General features: G+C 43.7%; 1 protein-coding gene across 3 annotated transcripts in view; it reads right to left on the bottom strand.

Annotated features, from left to right (window-relative positions):
- The window catches only part of SCOC (short coiled-coil protein), a gene marked incomplete at both ends in the record, with an annotated part of 42,891 nt that extends 27,736 nt beyond the window's left edge, over positions 1–15,155 (bottom strand). For all 3 annotated transcript variants that reach the window (XM_080697879.1, XM_080697880.1, XM_080697881.1), the window contains one exon: positions 15,086–15,155. In XM_080697879.1, the coding sequence (XP_080554005.1) occupies positions 15,086–15,155 (70 nt within the window). The remainder of the gene's footprint in view (positions 1–15,085) is intronic.
- Positions 15,156–17,690: the final 2,535 nt, after the last annotated feature.

Genomic DNA, 17,690 nt, shown 5'->3' with positions numbered 1-17,690 from the left:
CAACTAAAAGATTAAAATGAGTAAGCGAGGACTCTGCTGAAGGGTGGAATTTCCAGTTTGTATCTTATCTCTCTCCTTACATATCCTGTGACTGAATCCCTTGCTTTCTATATTTAATTTTTCCGAGACCAACTTCTTGCATGCATCACTAAAAATGCAAAAGATGTGTTGATGGATGCCCATAATCTAAGTATTGGCAGTGTCAAATGCATCTCAAAATCAGCACGTGTGTTAGGATTAATACTTTTCTTCCATATATCAGAAAAACTCTAGTGTTAACTTTATTTTTAAAATTATTGCATTAATATAACACCAGGAGAATCTAAAATCCTATCAACCCTTTGCACTAATAAATATATTTTCTGGGTTCCCTTCCTATTCTAGTCCATGTACATAAATTACTTTTACATGGATGTAATCATAACACAGATAGGATTTTACATTCTACTTTTCTTGTCTGAGCATGTCTCCATATAGCTAGAGAGCCTCAGGGGCTCTCCTCGCCCTCTGATGCTATGATTGCATTTTTGAAACACTGACCTCATAACGTAACTACAGGGCCATATTTCATTATTCAATACCCGTGATTCGGGCACCTCATTGCTTCTACTCAGTCAGGAGGTGCAGTTACACTCCATCTCTACTCTTTCCTATTTCGATGATTTGTCATTTGACAAAGGCTCCCTTGGACCTGGACTAGAATCATAGCTCTGCTCCATAGAAGTCACTAGCCCTCTCTGAGCCCCAGCTTTCAATCTGAGACAAAAATATTATAATACCTGCACCATGATATTTGTGTGGATCTAATGAGATCGTGAATGTGAAACTCTTAGCACAGTGCCTGGCATGTACTAAGGTCTTAGTAAATATTTATTATCATTATTCATCCAAGATATGTGATGAATTTATTAATAAAATATGGGTTTATTCTAAATATTTATTTTTGTGACTCTTTTAGGTCTACTTGTGATTAGTTGTTGTTATTTTTATAAATGGTAATCAGTACCCAAAGAGTTATTTAAAATTTCAAGGAAACCAACAGATTTTCTAATCATCACTAGAATTGGGAAACTTCAGGAAAACTAGGACATTGGATTAACCTTTTGCTAGCGCCTGCTTTGGTTTTGCTGCCCTCCAAAAAGATTTTTTAGAAAAACCATAAAGAAGCCGGGCGTGGTGGTGCACGCTTGTAATCCCCGTGCTTAGGAGGCGGAGACAGGAGGATCGCACAGGTTCAAAGCCAGCTGTGCTGATTTAAGAGACCCTGTTTCCAAATACAAAAAAAAGTATAAAAGAGGTCTGGGAGTGTAGCCCGGAGGTAGAAGCGCTTCCAGGAACCCCAGTACCACCAAAAAAGAAAAGAAAAGAAAAGACCATAAAGAAGTAATCATCGGAGCAGGGCATCATTAGTTATGAATTTGTCTAATTGATCTCACAGTCAAATGATTACACACTGTGGAAAAAAGATAATGTCCAATCATACAAAAATGGACAGTTGGAAACTTTAAATATTTGTGTCAATAGAACATTCTGCAAAAAGGTGGTCTTTGAGAAATTCCTTGAAATATAGACTCTCCCTGGGCAATTGTGTGCTGGATGCCACTAAGTATTTCACAGAGATATGCTGGCTGAGACATTCAGTGTTGGGGGTCAACAGTCACTGCCAACTGAAGAGCCTCTCAAAATTGTACATCAATGACATTTTATTGACAGAAATCCCATTTTTATAGTACGTTAAAGGGCTCAAAGCAGAGGGGACATAAATCCACTGTGTAAATTGAGGACAAACGCGAGAGCCGGAAGCTCGGGTCCTTTAGAATTTCAAAATAAAAAGGATGATAAGAAACATGGTTGAAAATAATCCTTCTAAATATTTTTACAATCAGAGCTTTCTAAGTAGTTCTTGTGACCCGAGAAAAACCCACCAACCTTGCAAACAAGAATGAAAATGAAAGCAAGATATTCACATGGAAGAACAAACAACGCGGAGCCCTTTGTCTGTTGGGAAAAGGTAGTGCCGGTCCTGATCCTCAGGAGGGATAAGAAAAGAAGAAGGTGCTTTACAATATGAGCTTTTCACAGCTCTCACTGCTGTTGTGCTTCCAGGAATGGGAACCACGCATGCGCACACCAAGTCATTAGGCTGACAACGAGCTGTGTGCCTAGAAACAAGGGAACAGTGATTAAACAGGGCAGACAGTGGGGGAGGGCTGGAAAGTGCCTGCTGTGGACGGCGTGCGACCCCACAAGAAGGGCAGAGGGAAGACCGAGGTTACTCGGGCCTCAAAAAGCAGGTTTATAGAAATTCAAATGGCCAGTAAATGGATGAACAAGTGGTCAACATCATTAGCCATCAAAGAGATACAAACCAAAACTACCCTGAGAGTTTACCTAACTCCGGTTAAAATGGCAATCATTACAGACACAACAACAAATGCTGGTGAGGATCTGGAGAAGTGAGAACTCTAATACGTTGCTGGTGAGAATGCAAATTACTGCAACCACTTTGCAAAACAGTATGCGGGCTCCTCAGAAGAATGGGAGTGAATTTACCATATGATCCAGCAAAAGCACTTCTGGGTATCTATTCAAACTAATGCATGTGTACCTATGTTCATGGCCCCACAATTCACAATTGCCAAACTATGGAACCAGCCAAGATGTCCATCAACAGATGAATGGATCACAAAACTAGGGGATATGTACACAGTGGAATTTTACTCAGCCATAAAAAAACGAACAAGATTTTGACCTTTACAGGGAAATGAAGGGAACTGGAGAACATTGTGCTGAGACTCGTCAGTCACAAAAAGTAAAAAATCACATGCTCTCCCTAATATGAGGAAGCAAGGGAGAAAAAAGGTCATGGGAAGAACTCTAGAGGAAGAAGGAGAAAACACAGATGAGCAAATAAGGTGACCCGAGGGGCATGGGGGGAGAAGAGGGAAATTTCCTAATATACATGATGTACATTCACAAACATATCAAAGTCTATTAGTAAGCCAAACATGAGGAGGGAGGGGAGGGAATGAGGTGGGAATTGGGGGAGGGCTACATGAATGATGTGTGCATGTACGCCTCCACCATCTTGCATCCCATTAAGATGTATGACTACAATGCACCAATTAAAAAAATTAAAAAAGCAAGTTCACCACTTCCGGGGCTATTCAGATAGGCTGCCCCTGGGCCCTCTATGTTTCTAATATTGAGAATTCAAAATGGATGCTAAAATCTATTCAGGCACGCAATACGTGTCTCTCCGTAACTGTTTTTGCCATCATTTTGGTTCTGTGATACATCATATTTCCAGTAGAATCACGTAGAGTTTTTGAATCTTTCGAAATTCCTATTTTGATGGGCATGGTGGTGAGTGCTTATAATCCCAGCATTTGGGAGGCTGGGACAGGAGGATCGTGGTTCTAGGACATCCTCAGCTCCTTAGTGAGGCCCTTTGCAACTTAGTGAGACCCTTTTTCAAAATAGAGAATAACAAATAGGGCTGGGGGTGTAGCTCGGAGGTAGAATTCCCATGGGTTCCAACCCCAGTATCTCAAAAAGAACAAAACAAAACAAAACTTTTATTTCTAGGACTGGGGAGCCCAGCAGAAGTTGGTACATCTTCATTGTCCTGTTCTTAAGGGGCTGATGTCCTCTTCCTCTCTGCATCTCAGACTACGTGAAGGGTTTCTAAGGAAACTAGTCTCCAACCCTCAAATCCTGGACAAGTCAGGGAGACAGGAGCCTGCGAGGGCAAGTGTGTGCAAAGATCCTGTCCAACTGGGGCTTTTGTGAAGCAGGTCAGAAAGCAGCCACCAGGCCTCAGGTTCCACAGGAAGCAAACCTGAGAAAGGTCAGCACCTCCCTTATACTGTGAATTCAGGTAAAGGAAATTCATCCCTGATTTGAAGGGTCTTCTCTAGGGAGAAAAAGGGAGCACGCTTGTGAAGGGTTTTGCATAAATTTAACCTAAAAAAAATCTAACTTTCATTTTTGTTTATTACCAATCTAATGAAGCAAAAAAGCAAATTGCCGATGTGAGGCGATTGATGGATATTTTATCTTTTAAAGGAAGAGTCAAAATATTAACACTTTTCCTTTGATGAGAAAATTAGAGGCCACTCTAGATTACTGAAAACATTTAGATATGGCCCAAACACTTCATTTCTTAAGCTTGTTTATTAAAACTAATTTTTTTCATTATGCTCATAGAATCATTTATTTCAGTTAAGTGGATTTCTTCCAACTGAAGAGATTTTTCCCGCAGAAAGAGCACTTATAATTTTCAGCAATACTTTAGTGACCTCAGAACCATAGAACTCTCAGTAGCTACTAAGCAGCAGACTTAATCTCCTTCATCTTACTGAATCTCTTATGCTAAGTCTCTAAGGCATTTTGCTGGGTCAGGGGAGGTATTCCTAATGCCACCGTCCATATTATCTTCAGCTTACAGGGATAGATATTTCACTCTGCGGATATCATTATCTATGCTCAGATGGATCCCAAACGCCAATTAAGATTTGCTGAGACTTTCTGCCATTACTGGTGCAACGGATGTGCTTGTTGGATTCCACTACAGATACGCATTGCTCCCCGCCAGAGATGATCTTTTCTTGGATACCCTTAAAGATGTCTGAATACTCTTTTAAATAAATATTCACAGCCAGGTGGGGTAGCACACACCCATAATCCCAGTACTTGAGAATTGAGACAGGAGGATTACAGGTTAGAGGCCAGCCTCAGCCACTTAGCAATTTAGCAAGAGCTTTATTCAAAATAAAAAAAAAATTTAAAGGGCTGGAGGTGGAGCATGGAGGTAGAATGCCTCTGGGTTAATCCCCAGTACTAATAATACTAATGGCCAAATTCATTGGGGTGTAAATAGAAGTGATGGGGGTGCAGTTTTTTCTGATCCCAGTGCTCAGGTGTGTGCGCGCACACACACGTCACACTCACTGCATCCTTGTACACTTGTTCAGTGATGCACCCACTCTGGGATGCCCATCCCATACAGCTGTCTCCCAAGATGTCCACTAACCCAGCAAAACGGTTAACAGGCCCACAGCAGACACTTGGAAGCGTGGTGCTGGCTGCAAACACTGGCTTCATTCACCTCCAAGACAAGAAAGACCTGCTTTCTTCACGGACAGACTCCTGCCATAGCTCGGGGGTTTCTCTCGGCTGGGGAGCCCCGTGTCTCTTTCCTCCTTGAGCCCATATTCGAATGGCAGATGAGATCAGAAGGAGCGTAGGCCCTTGGAACCTTTTCCTCGGAGTGCTAACTAATGTAGGGCCTCGCTGTGATCCTCCGCGTGGCACCAGCGATGGCAGATGGCCCTCTGAAAGCTATTCAAGCCCGAGCTGCTTTCAGCGGGCGCGAGGGGAGATTGCTACATTTTCCGTGGAGTGGCAGAAAGCGGCCCTGGATGAAAGCGTATAACAATTGTCCCACTTGCCTGGGAAGCATAGTACAACCTGACAATGGGAGCTAATTGGCTGATGGCAAAAGCAGCCGCAGCTTTGAATATTATTCAGGAGCGGTTTCAGAAAGCAAAGTCAGGCAGCAGGCTGGGCACAAAGGAGGGCGGCGGGAAGGACATCGATGGGGAGGCGGGGAGGCCGGCAGGGAGAGAGCGGCTTTATTATATTTACCAGAAAAGAACGTGCTCTTGTGTGAAGAGTTTGCTCGCATCCTCCCCAGGCTCCCCCAAGCTCCTTATCAAGAGGAGGGCAACAGCCAGCCCAGGCTCACAGGACAATGTCTGCAGGACACTGATGTTGCCACAAGAAACGCTGTGGACAGATCTTGAAGCCTTTTAAGCAACTTTTGTGTGAGCACCTCAGAGAGGGCCGTGCAGGGACTCAGATGAACTGAGTACACACCCGACGCCAGGCTACTTCCAGAAGCCTCCTCCATGATTTTAGTCTTCAAAAGGATTCTGAGACGTATTCTTGTGATCATTTTGCAGCTGAGAGGAGCAAGGTTCAGGGTCTTCAGATAACTTGCCCAAAGACTAAAAGATTCAAATCCTGGCATTTCTGACTCCAAAGTCCAAGCCCTTCAAGTCACACTACTGAGGGCCGACTCTTTTATTTAGTTAGTTATTTTTATTTCCTGTGTGAGGTGTGGGTACTGGGGATTGAACCCCGGGAGAGTTCTACCACTGAGACAGGGTCTTGCTAAATTTCCCAGGTTGACCTGAAATTGCAATCCACCTGCCTCTGCCTTCTGACTTGCTGGGATTACAGACAAGTGCCGTCCAACCCAGCTCCACGCTACTGTGTGGGTGTTTGGGGTGAACTAGGGATTGAACCAGAGGCATTCTACCTCTAAGATACACAGTCAGCCCAATTTTATTTATTTATTTATTTATTTTGGTGGTACTGGGGTTCCTGGAAGCCCTTCTACCTCCGGGCTACACTCCCATGGGCTACACTCCCAGACCTATTATTTACTTTTTTATGTGGAAACAGGGTCTCTTAAGCCAGCGAAGCTGTCTCCAAACCAGCGCGATCCTCCTGTCTCCGCCTCCCAAGTGCGAGGATTACAAGCGTGCACCACCACACCCGGCTATTTTTTAATTTTGAAACAGGGTCTTGCTACGTTTCTGAGAGTCTTGTTAAAGCTGAGGCTGGCTTTGAACCTGTGACCCTCTCTTGGCCTCCTCGGTACTGGGATTATAAGCATGTGCCACCACTCTCGATTCTTCTACCAACTCTTTAAATAACCAGGTCCTGGAGAACATTATGCCAGGTGAGATTAGTCAGTCACAAAAAAACAGGAAATCAAATGTTCTTCCTAATATGTGGAAACTAGGGAGAAAATGGGTCATAGGAGGAACTCCAGAACAAGAAGGAGAAAGTATAGATGAGCTAATAAGGTGACCTGCCTGAGGGGGATGGGAAAATGGGCCTTCACAACTCAGTGAGGCCTGTTTCAAAATTAAAAAGACTAAAAAAAAAAAAAAAAATAGGGCTGGAGGTGTAGCTAGGTGGTAGAATGCCCCTGGGTTCCATCCCCAGTACCCCCGCCCACCCCCCCCACACACATACACACACACACACAAAAGTAGCATGCCAAGCCCAGAGGCCTGAGGTAGGCTGTGAGCTCATGGAACACTGTCTCCTACTGAAGCCGCACTGGGGGGCAGCGGGTGACACTAAGGAGATGGCAGAGCAGGAGGCGGGAGGCCTGCAGGGCCACGCCGAGGCTCCTGACTTCATCCAGCAGGGTCAGAGGCCTTGATTGTTTTGTGCAGGGAGAGGAAGTGCGTGGTCAATGAGGAGGGTGGGTAAGAATTGAAGTAGGGCCACTGAGAGGGTGGTACTGTGGTTTACTGGGAGACAATGGGGCCTGCGGAAAGGAGTGGTGGTAGGTATAAAAAAGAAGCCAAAGTTACCTGGGAAGTGTTTTGGGGTCAATAGGAGTCAGCAGTGGGTTTCTAGCTTACATAACCGGGTGGCTGGTGGGTCATTTGTTAGAGCTACGAGTGGAGGACGGGAAGAGCTTTTTGGAAGGCAGGAAGGAAGTTCCTTTGAAACCTGGGTAATATCTAGGAATCCTACAAGCAATTGAATTATAAATCAGAAGTTCAGGGTGGACATAAAGACAGGTGACAAGGATCGAAGAACAGAAATCTGAGGACGGTTCCTTCTGCAGTCACATCTGTGCTGCAGGTGTATTTTGTTGGGACCTCTGTCTGGTTGTTTTTAAATGTGACTTAGTGCCGGGCATGGTGGTTCATGCTTGTAATCCCAGTACTTGGGAGGCTGAGATAGGAGGATCACAAGTTCACAGCCAGCCTCAGCTACTTAGTGAGACCCTCCACAACTTTATTTTGAAATAAAGTGAGACCCCGTTTCAAAACAAAGAATAAAAAGTAGGGTTGGGGGAGTAGTTCAGAGGTATAACGCCCCAGGGTTCCATCCCCAGTCCCACAAAAACAAACAATTTAAGATTAAGTGATAAACAGGAAGGTCACAGATAATCATGCAAAAATGACTTCTTTTTCATAGAAAAACCAGGAAATAGCACAAAAAAATCACATTTAAAGCCTATCAAAAATTTGTTGTTACCCTGTTTTTTTCTTACAGTAGAATTAAAAGGAAAGCAAATTATTTATATTCTCTTACCTCAATCAAAAGCGGAAAATCCAAGAAAACAAATAATCCCACCTACAAATGGGCAAAGGACCTAGGCAATTCCCAAAAGCAGATATACAAATGTTCGACATCTCCAATCACCGCAACAGTGCAAATTTAAACCACAAAGCGGTACCACATCTCACCTACTAAAATGTCTGTTACCAAGAGATGACCAAAACAAGCGTTGGTGAAGTTGTGGAGGAAACGGAAGCCTTGCACACCGTGGGTAGGGATGGAGAGTGTACAACGTGCAGGGAAAATAGTGTGAAGGTTCTTCAGAAATTCAGGCCATCCCACTACCACTCTCCATCCAAAGGGATTCAGATCAGAATGTCATTTGACATCTGCACACCCATGTCCACTGCAACAGTAGCGACCTACATGCCTGTTGACAGCTAAATGTGGTATGTGTTAGTAAAAAGGAAGGGAATTCTGTCAGTTGCAACAATATGAATGAACCTGAAGGTCATTACATTTACATAAGATAAGCCTGGCATGAAAAGATAAAAACTACATGATCTCATCTATAGGCAGACTCTCAAAAAGCCAAATTTAGAAACAATAAAATGGGGCCAGGCGTGGTGGCACACGCTTGCAATCCCCGCGCTTGGGAGGCGGAGACAGGAGGATCGCGCAGGTTCGAAGCCAGCTGTGCTGGCTTAAGAGACCCTGTTCCCAAATAAAAATATATTTTAAAAAAATAGGTCTGGGAGTGTAGCCCGGAGGTAGAAGGGCTTCCAGGAACCCCAGTACCACCAAAAAAAAAAAAAGAAAGAAAAAGAAAAAGAAAAAGGAAAAGAAGAAAAAAAAAGAAAAGAAAAGAAAAAAAAGAAAAAGAAACAATAAAATGGGGATTGACAGAATTTAGGAACTTCAGAGATTCAGAGACTGGGCAAATGTTGCTTAAAAGATACAAAATTCAATTAGAAGGAGTAAGCTCAAGAACTCTATCAGATACCATGATGACTGTAGTTAGTAATAATATATTCTCTACTTAAAATTGATGATGATAGACTTTTAAGTGTTCTCATAAAAATAGTATGTTAAGGTTTTATATACATTTTATATTATATATTTACACATGCCAATTAGCTTGATTTAGCTACTCCACAATGTACACATATATCAAAACATGCTGTATACCAGCGATATATGTAATTTTTATTTGTTAACTTAAAAAGCAAACAAATGAATAAGTAAATAAGAAAAATATAGAAAATTAAATCTTGCCCAGGAGGACTGTGTGTTTTAAGGAAAATGGGGGTTTGAAATGAAGAATGGAGATATATATATATATATATATATATATATATAATTTTTTTGAGGTATTGGGGATGGAACACAGGGCCATTCTACCTCCAAGCTACACCCCCAGCCCTATTTTTTTCTTCTTTATTTGGAAACAGGATCTCACTGAGTTTCAAAAGGCTTCACTAAGTAGCTGAGGCTGCTCGCGAACCATGATCCCCTGTCTCAGCCTCCCAAGTGCTGGGATTACAAGCGTGCGCCACCACGCCCGGCTCCCATATATTTAATATGCAAACAAAGCATGCCCGTGAAAGAAAGAATTAAACCTGAGATGCCATGTGAAATAAACCACAGTAAGAGCAATGCCTAGTGTTTTTAAAGGGCCCATGATGGAAACCCAATGAGAGGGCAGAGTTGACACTGACGTTGTCAGCTTTAGAATTTGCATGCGCAGAGCAATGGTCGCCGCTGCCTCTGAGCACGCACACGCTGGCTGGCCCTGAGGATGTCTGAATTTGCTCTGTGCCTTAGAGTCATTGGGACGTGGCATGGGTGGTGAGACTGGAACTAGGAATGTAGGCGAGATCGTCCAGCGAGTGTGTCTACAGAGACAAATACAGTGGCCAAGGATAGAATCTTGGGGAACACTGGAGGAGCCAGAGAAGGATGAGAAAGATTAAAGGGGAACCCAAGAAAGACGGTGGCATCACAGCCAGAGGGAAGAAAGAGCAGCACTGTCCAGTGTCTTCTGTCCTGTACTGCTGGACATCTCAGGGGTGCGGCCGGCTCAGCTCTGGGGTAGCCCAGAGCAGGGACTCCCAAACTCTTTGGTTTATGTTGCTTTTAGTGTCTCAGTAATTCTACCACAGTGCTCCAAGGACAAGAGAAACGCCACGCAGTCCCACGTGCTGTGTGGTCCAAGCAGCTTAATAACATCTTTATGTCCTAAAACTTAGTAGCCATTAAGGATAATAAAAAAAATCTACTCCTCAGTTGAAAGAAATCATTTTGGGGGGGGGGGTCATTCTTAAATCAACACAATTACAGTCAAGTCCTGAATTACAAGAGTTTGACTTATGTTTTTATAACTTGACTATCGTGTCAAAACTATGTGTTCAGTAGAAATTGAACTTTGAATTTTGATCTTTTCCTGGGTTGGCGATATGCAATAATATTCATATTCTCTATTCTCTCTCCCCCCCCCCCAGAGGCACTACCTCTGAACAGTACCCAACCTTTTTTATTTTTTATTTTGAAACAAAAACTTAGGCTTAGCCTTAAACCCACAGTCTTCCTGTCTCAGCCTCCAAAGTACTGGAATTACAGGCACGGGCCACTGGATTTGGACTTGGCTGGGTAATATTCCCTGTAGTGATACGGGGCGGCAGCAACCAGCCACGTCATCATGGGGAGAGATAACAGACACTCCACAGAGTGCTGTGTGGCTAGGCTTGGATGCTTGGTAGATTAGGTATATTAAATGCATTTTTTACTCATGACATTTTCAACTTCTGCTGGGTTTATGAGGATGGACCCCCATCATGAGTCACGGAGCGTCTATGCTTATGGGATCTGTGTACCTGTTGGGCATTCGTAGCGTCTCCGACCTTCTCAAGCTGCTACACTCACTACCTGTTGTACACTGATTTTCACACAGGAGTTGCTTTTAATTACAGTGACTGCAAAGAGCCCAGCACTGAAGGAGATGACGCCATTGAAAAAACCGTAGCTCGGTCTAAGGTGAAGTCCTAGGAGGTCAATAGCAGTCAGTGTCTGACAGAGATGGTGGCGCCCCCTGGAGTGCCGGAAGCTTACTGCGGGACTCTGGGACTTTGTCTTCCAGTTTGGGGACCCAGAGGTTAGACAGCGTAGGCTGATCTGGAATTCTATCATTTAGAACCATGTTTCGACATGGCATTTTCCCCCTAAAATCCACACAACTAATCTACACATAAATTTATAGAGCATGACTGGTTTGTGACTTAAATAACCGTAGTTATAGCCAGTTCTCATGGCTCCACACTGATGAGAATAAGGGTTACTTAAGAGAACGCCAACCATGAAACACAGTTAATGAATGCCTTCAGCTCTCTTCCCAAACAATCCTTTTCCCAGAGTTAGCAAAAAGTTCCTTCCCCGAGAAAGGAAGCAATGGTCATATTCTCATTCTCTCTTCTCTCCTGAAGACTGAAGGCGGGAGCATTCTACCTCTAGGCTACACCACCAGTCCTTTTTATTTATCTATTTATTTTTATTTTGAAACAGGGTCTCACTAAGTTGCTGAGGTTAGTCTTGTTTAAATTTCCGAGGGAGACGCTCTAATGCACATGATGTCCATTAACAGACATATCAAAGTCAATCACTGAGCCAAACATGAGAAGGAGGGAGGGGGAGGGAATGGGGTAGGAATCGGGTAAGGCCAAATTGGGTGATGTGTGCATGTATGCCTCCACCGTCTTGTACCCCATTAAGATGTATGACTACAGTGCACCAATAAAAAATTTAAAAAATAAAATATTGCTGAGGCTGACCTCAAACCACTGATCCTCTGGTATCGGCCTCCCAAGGACTGGGATTCTAGTCGTGCACCACCACACCTTGCTATCATTCTCCCAGTAAGAACAGGGATGGTGTACAGGTGAGGGTGCAAGGGAGGCAGTGACGGTCCAGACATAGCCTCCTACGTCAGTCTCCATAGCTGGAAGCTTTGTAGAGCACACTTGGCTAGTATCTGGACCTGTGTTCTTTATGGGCAATCATTGGCGCAGTCCAATTAGGCCTCTGGTCACAGTCTGTAGTGTTTAATAAAGGAGGCAAGGCTTTCTCTGGTACCCAGCCACCACAAACTATGAAAGAGCTAAGACTGAATCAGCACAACCAGTCGTACTCAATGTCCACATAGAAAAAGTACAGTGAGACGGGCCAGTCGAAGTAAGTATCTACAGCCATGCAGGATTCAGGCTGAGCGTCACTGTTCCTGGGAGTGACCCCTCAAGTCACTCTAGTTTTTTGTAGCCGAAGTTTTATCATTTGTCAAACAACTTTACAATGATGCTGTAAAGTTCGAAGAAGATATAAAAGATAGACACGGCGGTGCACGCCTGCGATCCCAGTACTTGGGAGCCTGAGATAGGAGGATCGCAGGTTTGAGGCCGCTCACAGCAGTTTAGTGAAGCTCTATTTCCAGACAAAAAAAATAAAATTGGGCTGGGATGTAGCCCAGAGGTAGAATGCCCCTGGGTTCAATCACCAGCACTACAAAAAGAAAAAAAGAAAATGCAAAAAGAACTTCACGTTGTATCTGGAATCCAGCAAACTTACAGAGCTTAGGAGCTTAATAAATGCCGCACCTTCCAGTCCAGTTTGGACTTGCCTCTAATTGGCACTGAGATCTTGGGTGAGGCATGTCCCCTATTTGGGCTTCTTTTTCATATACTTATGAAAAATATATACATATATATGAGATTTATATAATGTATGCAATATATAATGAAATAGATATACATTATACACACAGTGTGCGTATTATAGAAAGAAAGGTAAAAAGTTGGACTAAAGTTTTTGTTTAAAGATATAAGCTATCTCTTTTACTTTAGCGTGGACTTCACAAATTGAATGAGGTCTGCGGGATGAGTGCCATCTATTTCCTGATTCGCTTCCCAGTGTGTATTTATCAAAGGCCCAGATCCTCTTATTAACAGGAACGAGCCAGTGCTACCACATCAGATGGATAAGGCAGACCCCCAAAGCCAAAGCAGCACAGTGCTCTAGTGAACTGGAGCATTTTTGTCACAAACCTATGAACAATTTCCATTCACCATTTTGAAATAGCACAAACGACTTCCGGAGCCTGCCCCTGGTGGCGGTCCTGAACCAGGCCCGGAGGCCCTGTGTACCGTAAGATGCTATGATTGGTCTAACCAAGAAAGAGGAGGCTTCTGTTCAGAGCATGAAGACTCTGAGCCTCTCCCCTGGCTGAGATTACCCTCACTATGGTGTAGGCACAGGATTACCCTTTCCCAGTTTATTCCAACTCAGTTAGCAAACAGCTCCAACGAACCCCTTCTCGAAGTCATTGTTGAGGCTGGGCGTGGTGGCGCACGCTTGTAATCCCAGCATTTGGGAGGCTGAGACAGGAGGATCGTGGTTCGAGGACAGCCGCAGCTACTACTTAGGCCCTTTGCAACTCAGTGAGACCCTGTTTCAAATTAAAGAATTAAAAATAGGGCTGGAGGTGTAAAGCTCAGAGGTAAATGGCCCTGGGTTCCATCCCCAGTACCGAGGAGGGGGGAACCATTGTTGACAGTGGACTAAACACCTGAGCACCTGAGTTTAAATTCCCTGCCCTCCAAACAAAACACAGAAGAGGATGAGGGGATGTGAATGGGGTGGATAAGAGAGTAATTTCCAAAAGGCTCCACACTACCAGAGGGCCCTGCTTCCAGGCTCAGCCCAGGCAAGCATAAAAAATAATAATAATAAAAAAGTGCACCGAGCTGCATTCCCAGCAAGTAAGTACTCTGTATGAACTGCCACCACCCACAGCATATAGGATACCCCAGCACAGGATCCCGGCTGGCCCTGCCTCCCAGCAGCTAAGAAACTTAAGGTTTCCCTCTCTTTGTTTCCTTCCCTGCCTTCTGCAGCGCGTTGTTTTCTAAAACATCCTGGTGGGAGCCGGTTAAAGACAGCAGTATCCCGTTTCTTTAGCAGCCCGATGCCTCGTACCTTTCCTCCCCTTGTAAAGACTGAAAATGTTCCTCTTTGATTTTCAAAGGCTCCGGCACCTTCTGCAGTGCCGGGAGGGAAGCTTAGCCCCGGCTGGCGGTTTGTGTTCATTGTCTGGCTGCACTTTAGAAAGACGCTTTTTGAATCTGAGTATTTAGGGAGAAAGTGGGGAAGCGTGGCGGCTTGAAAGCACAATTGATGTTAAATATTCATGCTATGCTCTCTGTTAATCAAAATCAGTCACCCCCATGGCTTAGCTGCAGTCTTGCTGGCTTCTGAAGATTGTGCTAAAATCAGTTGTGTAGAAAACCACCACCACCAGCAATACACAACACACACCCAGACACACGCGCACCAGGACTGCGAGTGTGTTTCTGGTTAACATCGTGCAATTCAGCACTGTCTATTTTCTCCAAGATGTAGAATGAGTCACAGTCAGCATTTTAGAGCTGCTCCTCTGCCACCTTAATTTCCTCTCATGTTAAATCCAGCAAACTTTGTCCTTGCTTAAAACCCAGACATCTTCTGAAATTATTCTTAAATGTAACTTTAGCATATTTTAGGTCATTTATCAGACATGAGAAAATGACCGGATCAAGGAGAGGAGGAACCGTCTCTTAAGTGAACAAAAGCATGGTCAAAATAGATAAGTCTAGTAACAACTTAGAGATCATGTTTCCTGAACTTTTAGAAAGCGAATATTTTATATTTATTTGTTGGTTTATTTTTTAAAAGCCCGTGTAACATAACCACAGGAACCTTAAACATTATCACTTAATTTAAAAGGAGAGAAAAAAAGCTCTTGATTAAAAGCTGCTTTGGTGGATCTATCTTTCAAAGTTGTCTGCAATGAGTATGTTTTTGCTACTGTAATAAACATAATAAAGGTTATATTTTTTTTTCCTAAAGCTGCCTCACAGTTTCTGGATTGTGCATTGGAGAATCCATGCATTTATTATTTTCTTACCTGTATCATCTGCTAAGGAAATGTTGGTGAAGGAGCCGTCGTCGTCCTCCTCCTGGCTGGACCCGTCCATCTTGTTCAATCTGCAGACCTGTGACTGGGCAAAGCCAGGGCTGAGAAGAGCAGCCGTTGTCCCATGTGATCACCCTTGTTAAATCATTAATAAGTCGGAGTCCAAGCAGGTGCTACCTGATCCCTGTGCTAGTCACCCTCTTCCTGCTGTCCACCTGAGAGGCCTACCTGAGAGCTGTACTCTCAACTGGAAATGATTAGAGATTTGAGTTAAAAAGTTACAGACCTTTCCTTGGGGCCAGGCTGGCAGGGCTGCGGTGCCCTGGCTCTACGCCAAACCTCACCTCCAATGTGGCAGTGATAGTTTCCTTGAGCTGGGTTGCCTGAGGAAATTGCCCAAAAAGCATTAGGATGTGGTTGGAGAGAAGAAATCAATTTTATATGATAAATATGGCTTGTGGAGACCTGCAATAAGCTTTTCAAGTATTTGTTCAAGGGCATAGCACAACCTGGGGACAGGTCACCTCACTGAAGTGTTATATGAAGATAAGTCTATTGTAAGGACCTGGAACATGTACCAGGTATCTGTAGTCTCAGTACTTGGGAGGTTGAGACAGGAGGACTGTAGGTTCAAGACTAGCCTGAGAAACTTAGTGAGACTTTGTTTCAAAATTTAAAAAGATAAGAAGAGTTGCTTGGAGATAGGATGCTTCTGGGTTCAGTCTCTAGCACCAAGAAGAAAAAAAAACCACTCAAAAACAAAACAGAGAAGGAGGAAAAGGAGGAAGAGGAGGAGGAGGAAAGGAAGGAAGGAAGTGTTATGCACAGTTCGAGAAGTCCCCAAAGACCACCAGGAGACCGACACCTTATGCAAAACCAAAGAGCCTTTATTCAGGCTTATGCTCGGACTCTCAGACTTTACCCACACAGCAGATCCGTACTGAGAGTCCCTTTAGCAGTTGAGACGAAGCTTTTATGGTGGTTAGGGTAGGGGTGGAGGAACTAGCTACATCTGAGCAAGGTTGGTCTGGCGCAAGGGGATTGGTTCATACTGACCACATCAGCTTAAGCTTTTTAAGCAAGAGCAGGATTTTGGGTTTTAACAGTCAGTATTCAGCTGGGCTAACAACCAATTCTTAGCTGACCAAGGTCAATCCTGGCTGATAGCTTTAGAGACAGAGAAAAGAAAAGGATTTTGTTCTGTTCTGCCTAAGTCTTCTTCAGAGGGAAGGAAGGAAGGAAGGAAGGAAGGAAGGAAGGAAGGAAGGAAGTTAGTTCCTGGTATATAACATGAAATTGATAAATATCAACTGGTATAGTGATCACACGTGATCAGGCGTACAGGACTAAAGTAGATTTTCTGCATGTTGAGCTCATCAGTACCCACCTCACCTATAAACATTTATTAAAATGACAGAATCACCCCTTCTTCATCTCTGGAGTTAAGCCTAAAGAGAGGCACATTGTCCTTGCCAGTCAAAGGGCCAGCCAGGGACCCTTTGACGGAGGATGAAGCATTCCTTTACAACTATTTTTTTCTTGCCCCCCATCCTCTGTCCACATTCATAAAAAAGTCCAAAACTTCTTTAGAATATCAAATCATCACTCCTTTAGGGAAAAAATCAGCCAAATTGAATGAAGCATTTTAAGCAGATATTAAAAGTGAGTTACTGTCTGCCACCAGCCCTGCCCCAAATGCCTTGATACATGGAATTTTTCTATTCACTTAAGTACATTGTTGCTATATCAAGCTGAATGAATGCGAGCTGTTGGAAATTCTGACTGTTCAAAATTAAATTCACTAGAATTCCCCCTAATTTTTCAATTATATTCTACAAATATCGAGTGCCTATTCTATACAAGCTAGGTTCTTTGGAGAGTTCATAGCCAGAGATTTATTTATTGCTATTACTAACTCTGTAAAAGAATTCAAAAACAGGAGTTCTGGGGATTTAGAGGAGTTTATCTGGCCAATAGGATCTTGAAAAGCTGAGAGAGGAGGACATGAGAGGAACAATCATGGAGAAACGAAACACAAAAGGCAGGAAGGACGAGGTAGTAAGAACTTTCTCAGTGAAAGGGGCCCGGGCAAGAGCTCAGAGACAGGAAAGCATCATTACCTTTGGAAACTAAGAGTGAAAGGTCTAAGAGGCAGGAGATAAGGGAAAATAGAATAAGCTTATATCTAAGAAAGCTTTGAATGTTAGATTGTCCTGAGTTCAAATCCTATAAGGATCGGATTAAAAGGGAGAGAGAGAGAAAATACAAAGGGTAGGGGAGAAGGTTGGAGAGCCATTAAACCAAGGTGTAAGTTTGACCTACAATGAAAACAAAGTGCAATGGAGGATCCAGCCATTAAGAGTCAAGAAACTTAACAAAGGCTGTCAAGCATAAGATAAGCCCCTCGTCCCCAGAAATGGCCTCCCGTGGCATTGCTACAACACTGAGTCCCTGGGTCCCTGTCTCCACCTCCCAAGCGCGGGGATTACAAGCGTGCGCCACCACGCCCGACCATCTTCTCTCATTTTAAAAGTGGGGAAGACAGGTATGATGGCACAAGCTTGTAATCCCAGTACTTGGGAGGCTAAGACAGGAA

This window comes from Muscardinus avellanarius, assembly GCF_963383645.1.
Source record: "Muscardinus avellanarius genome assembly, chromosome: 6".
In the NCBI taxonomy this organism is placed as follows: domain Eukaryota; kingdom Metazoa; phylum Chordata; class Mammalia; order Rodentia; family Gliridae; genus Muscardinus; species Muscardinus avellanarius.
The sequence above is the reverse complement of the archived record's forward strand: the minus strand, read 5'-3'. Positions and strand labels throughout refer to the sequence as shown.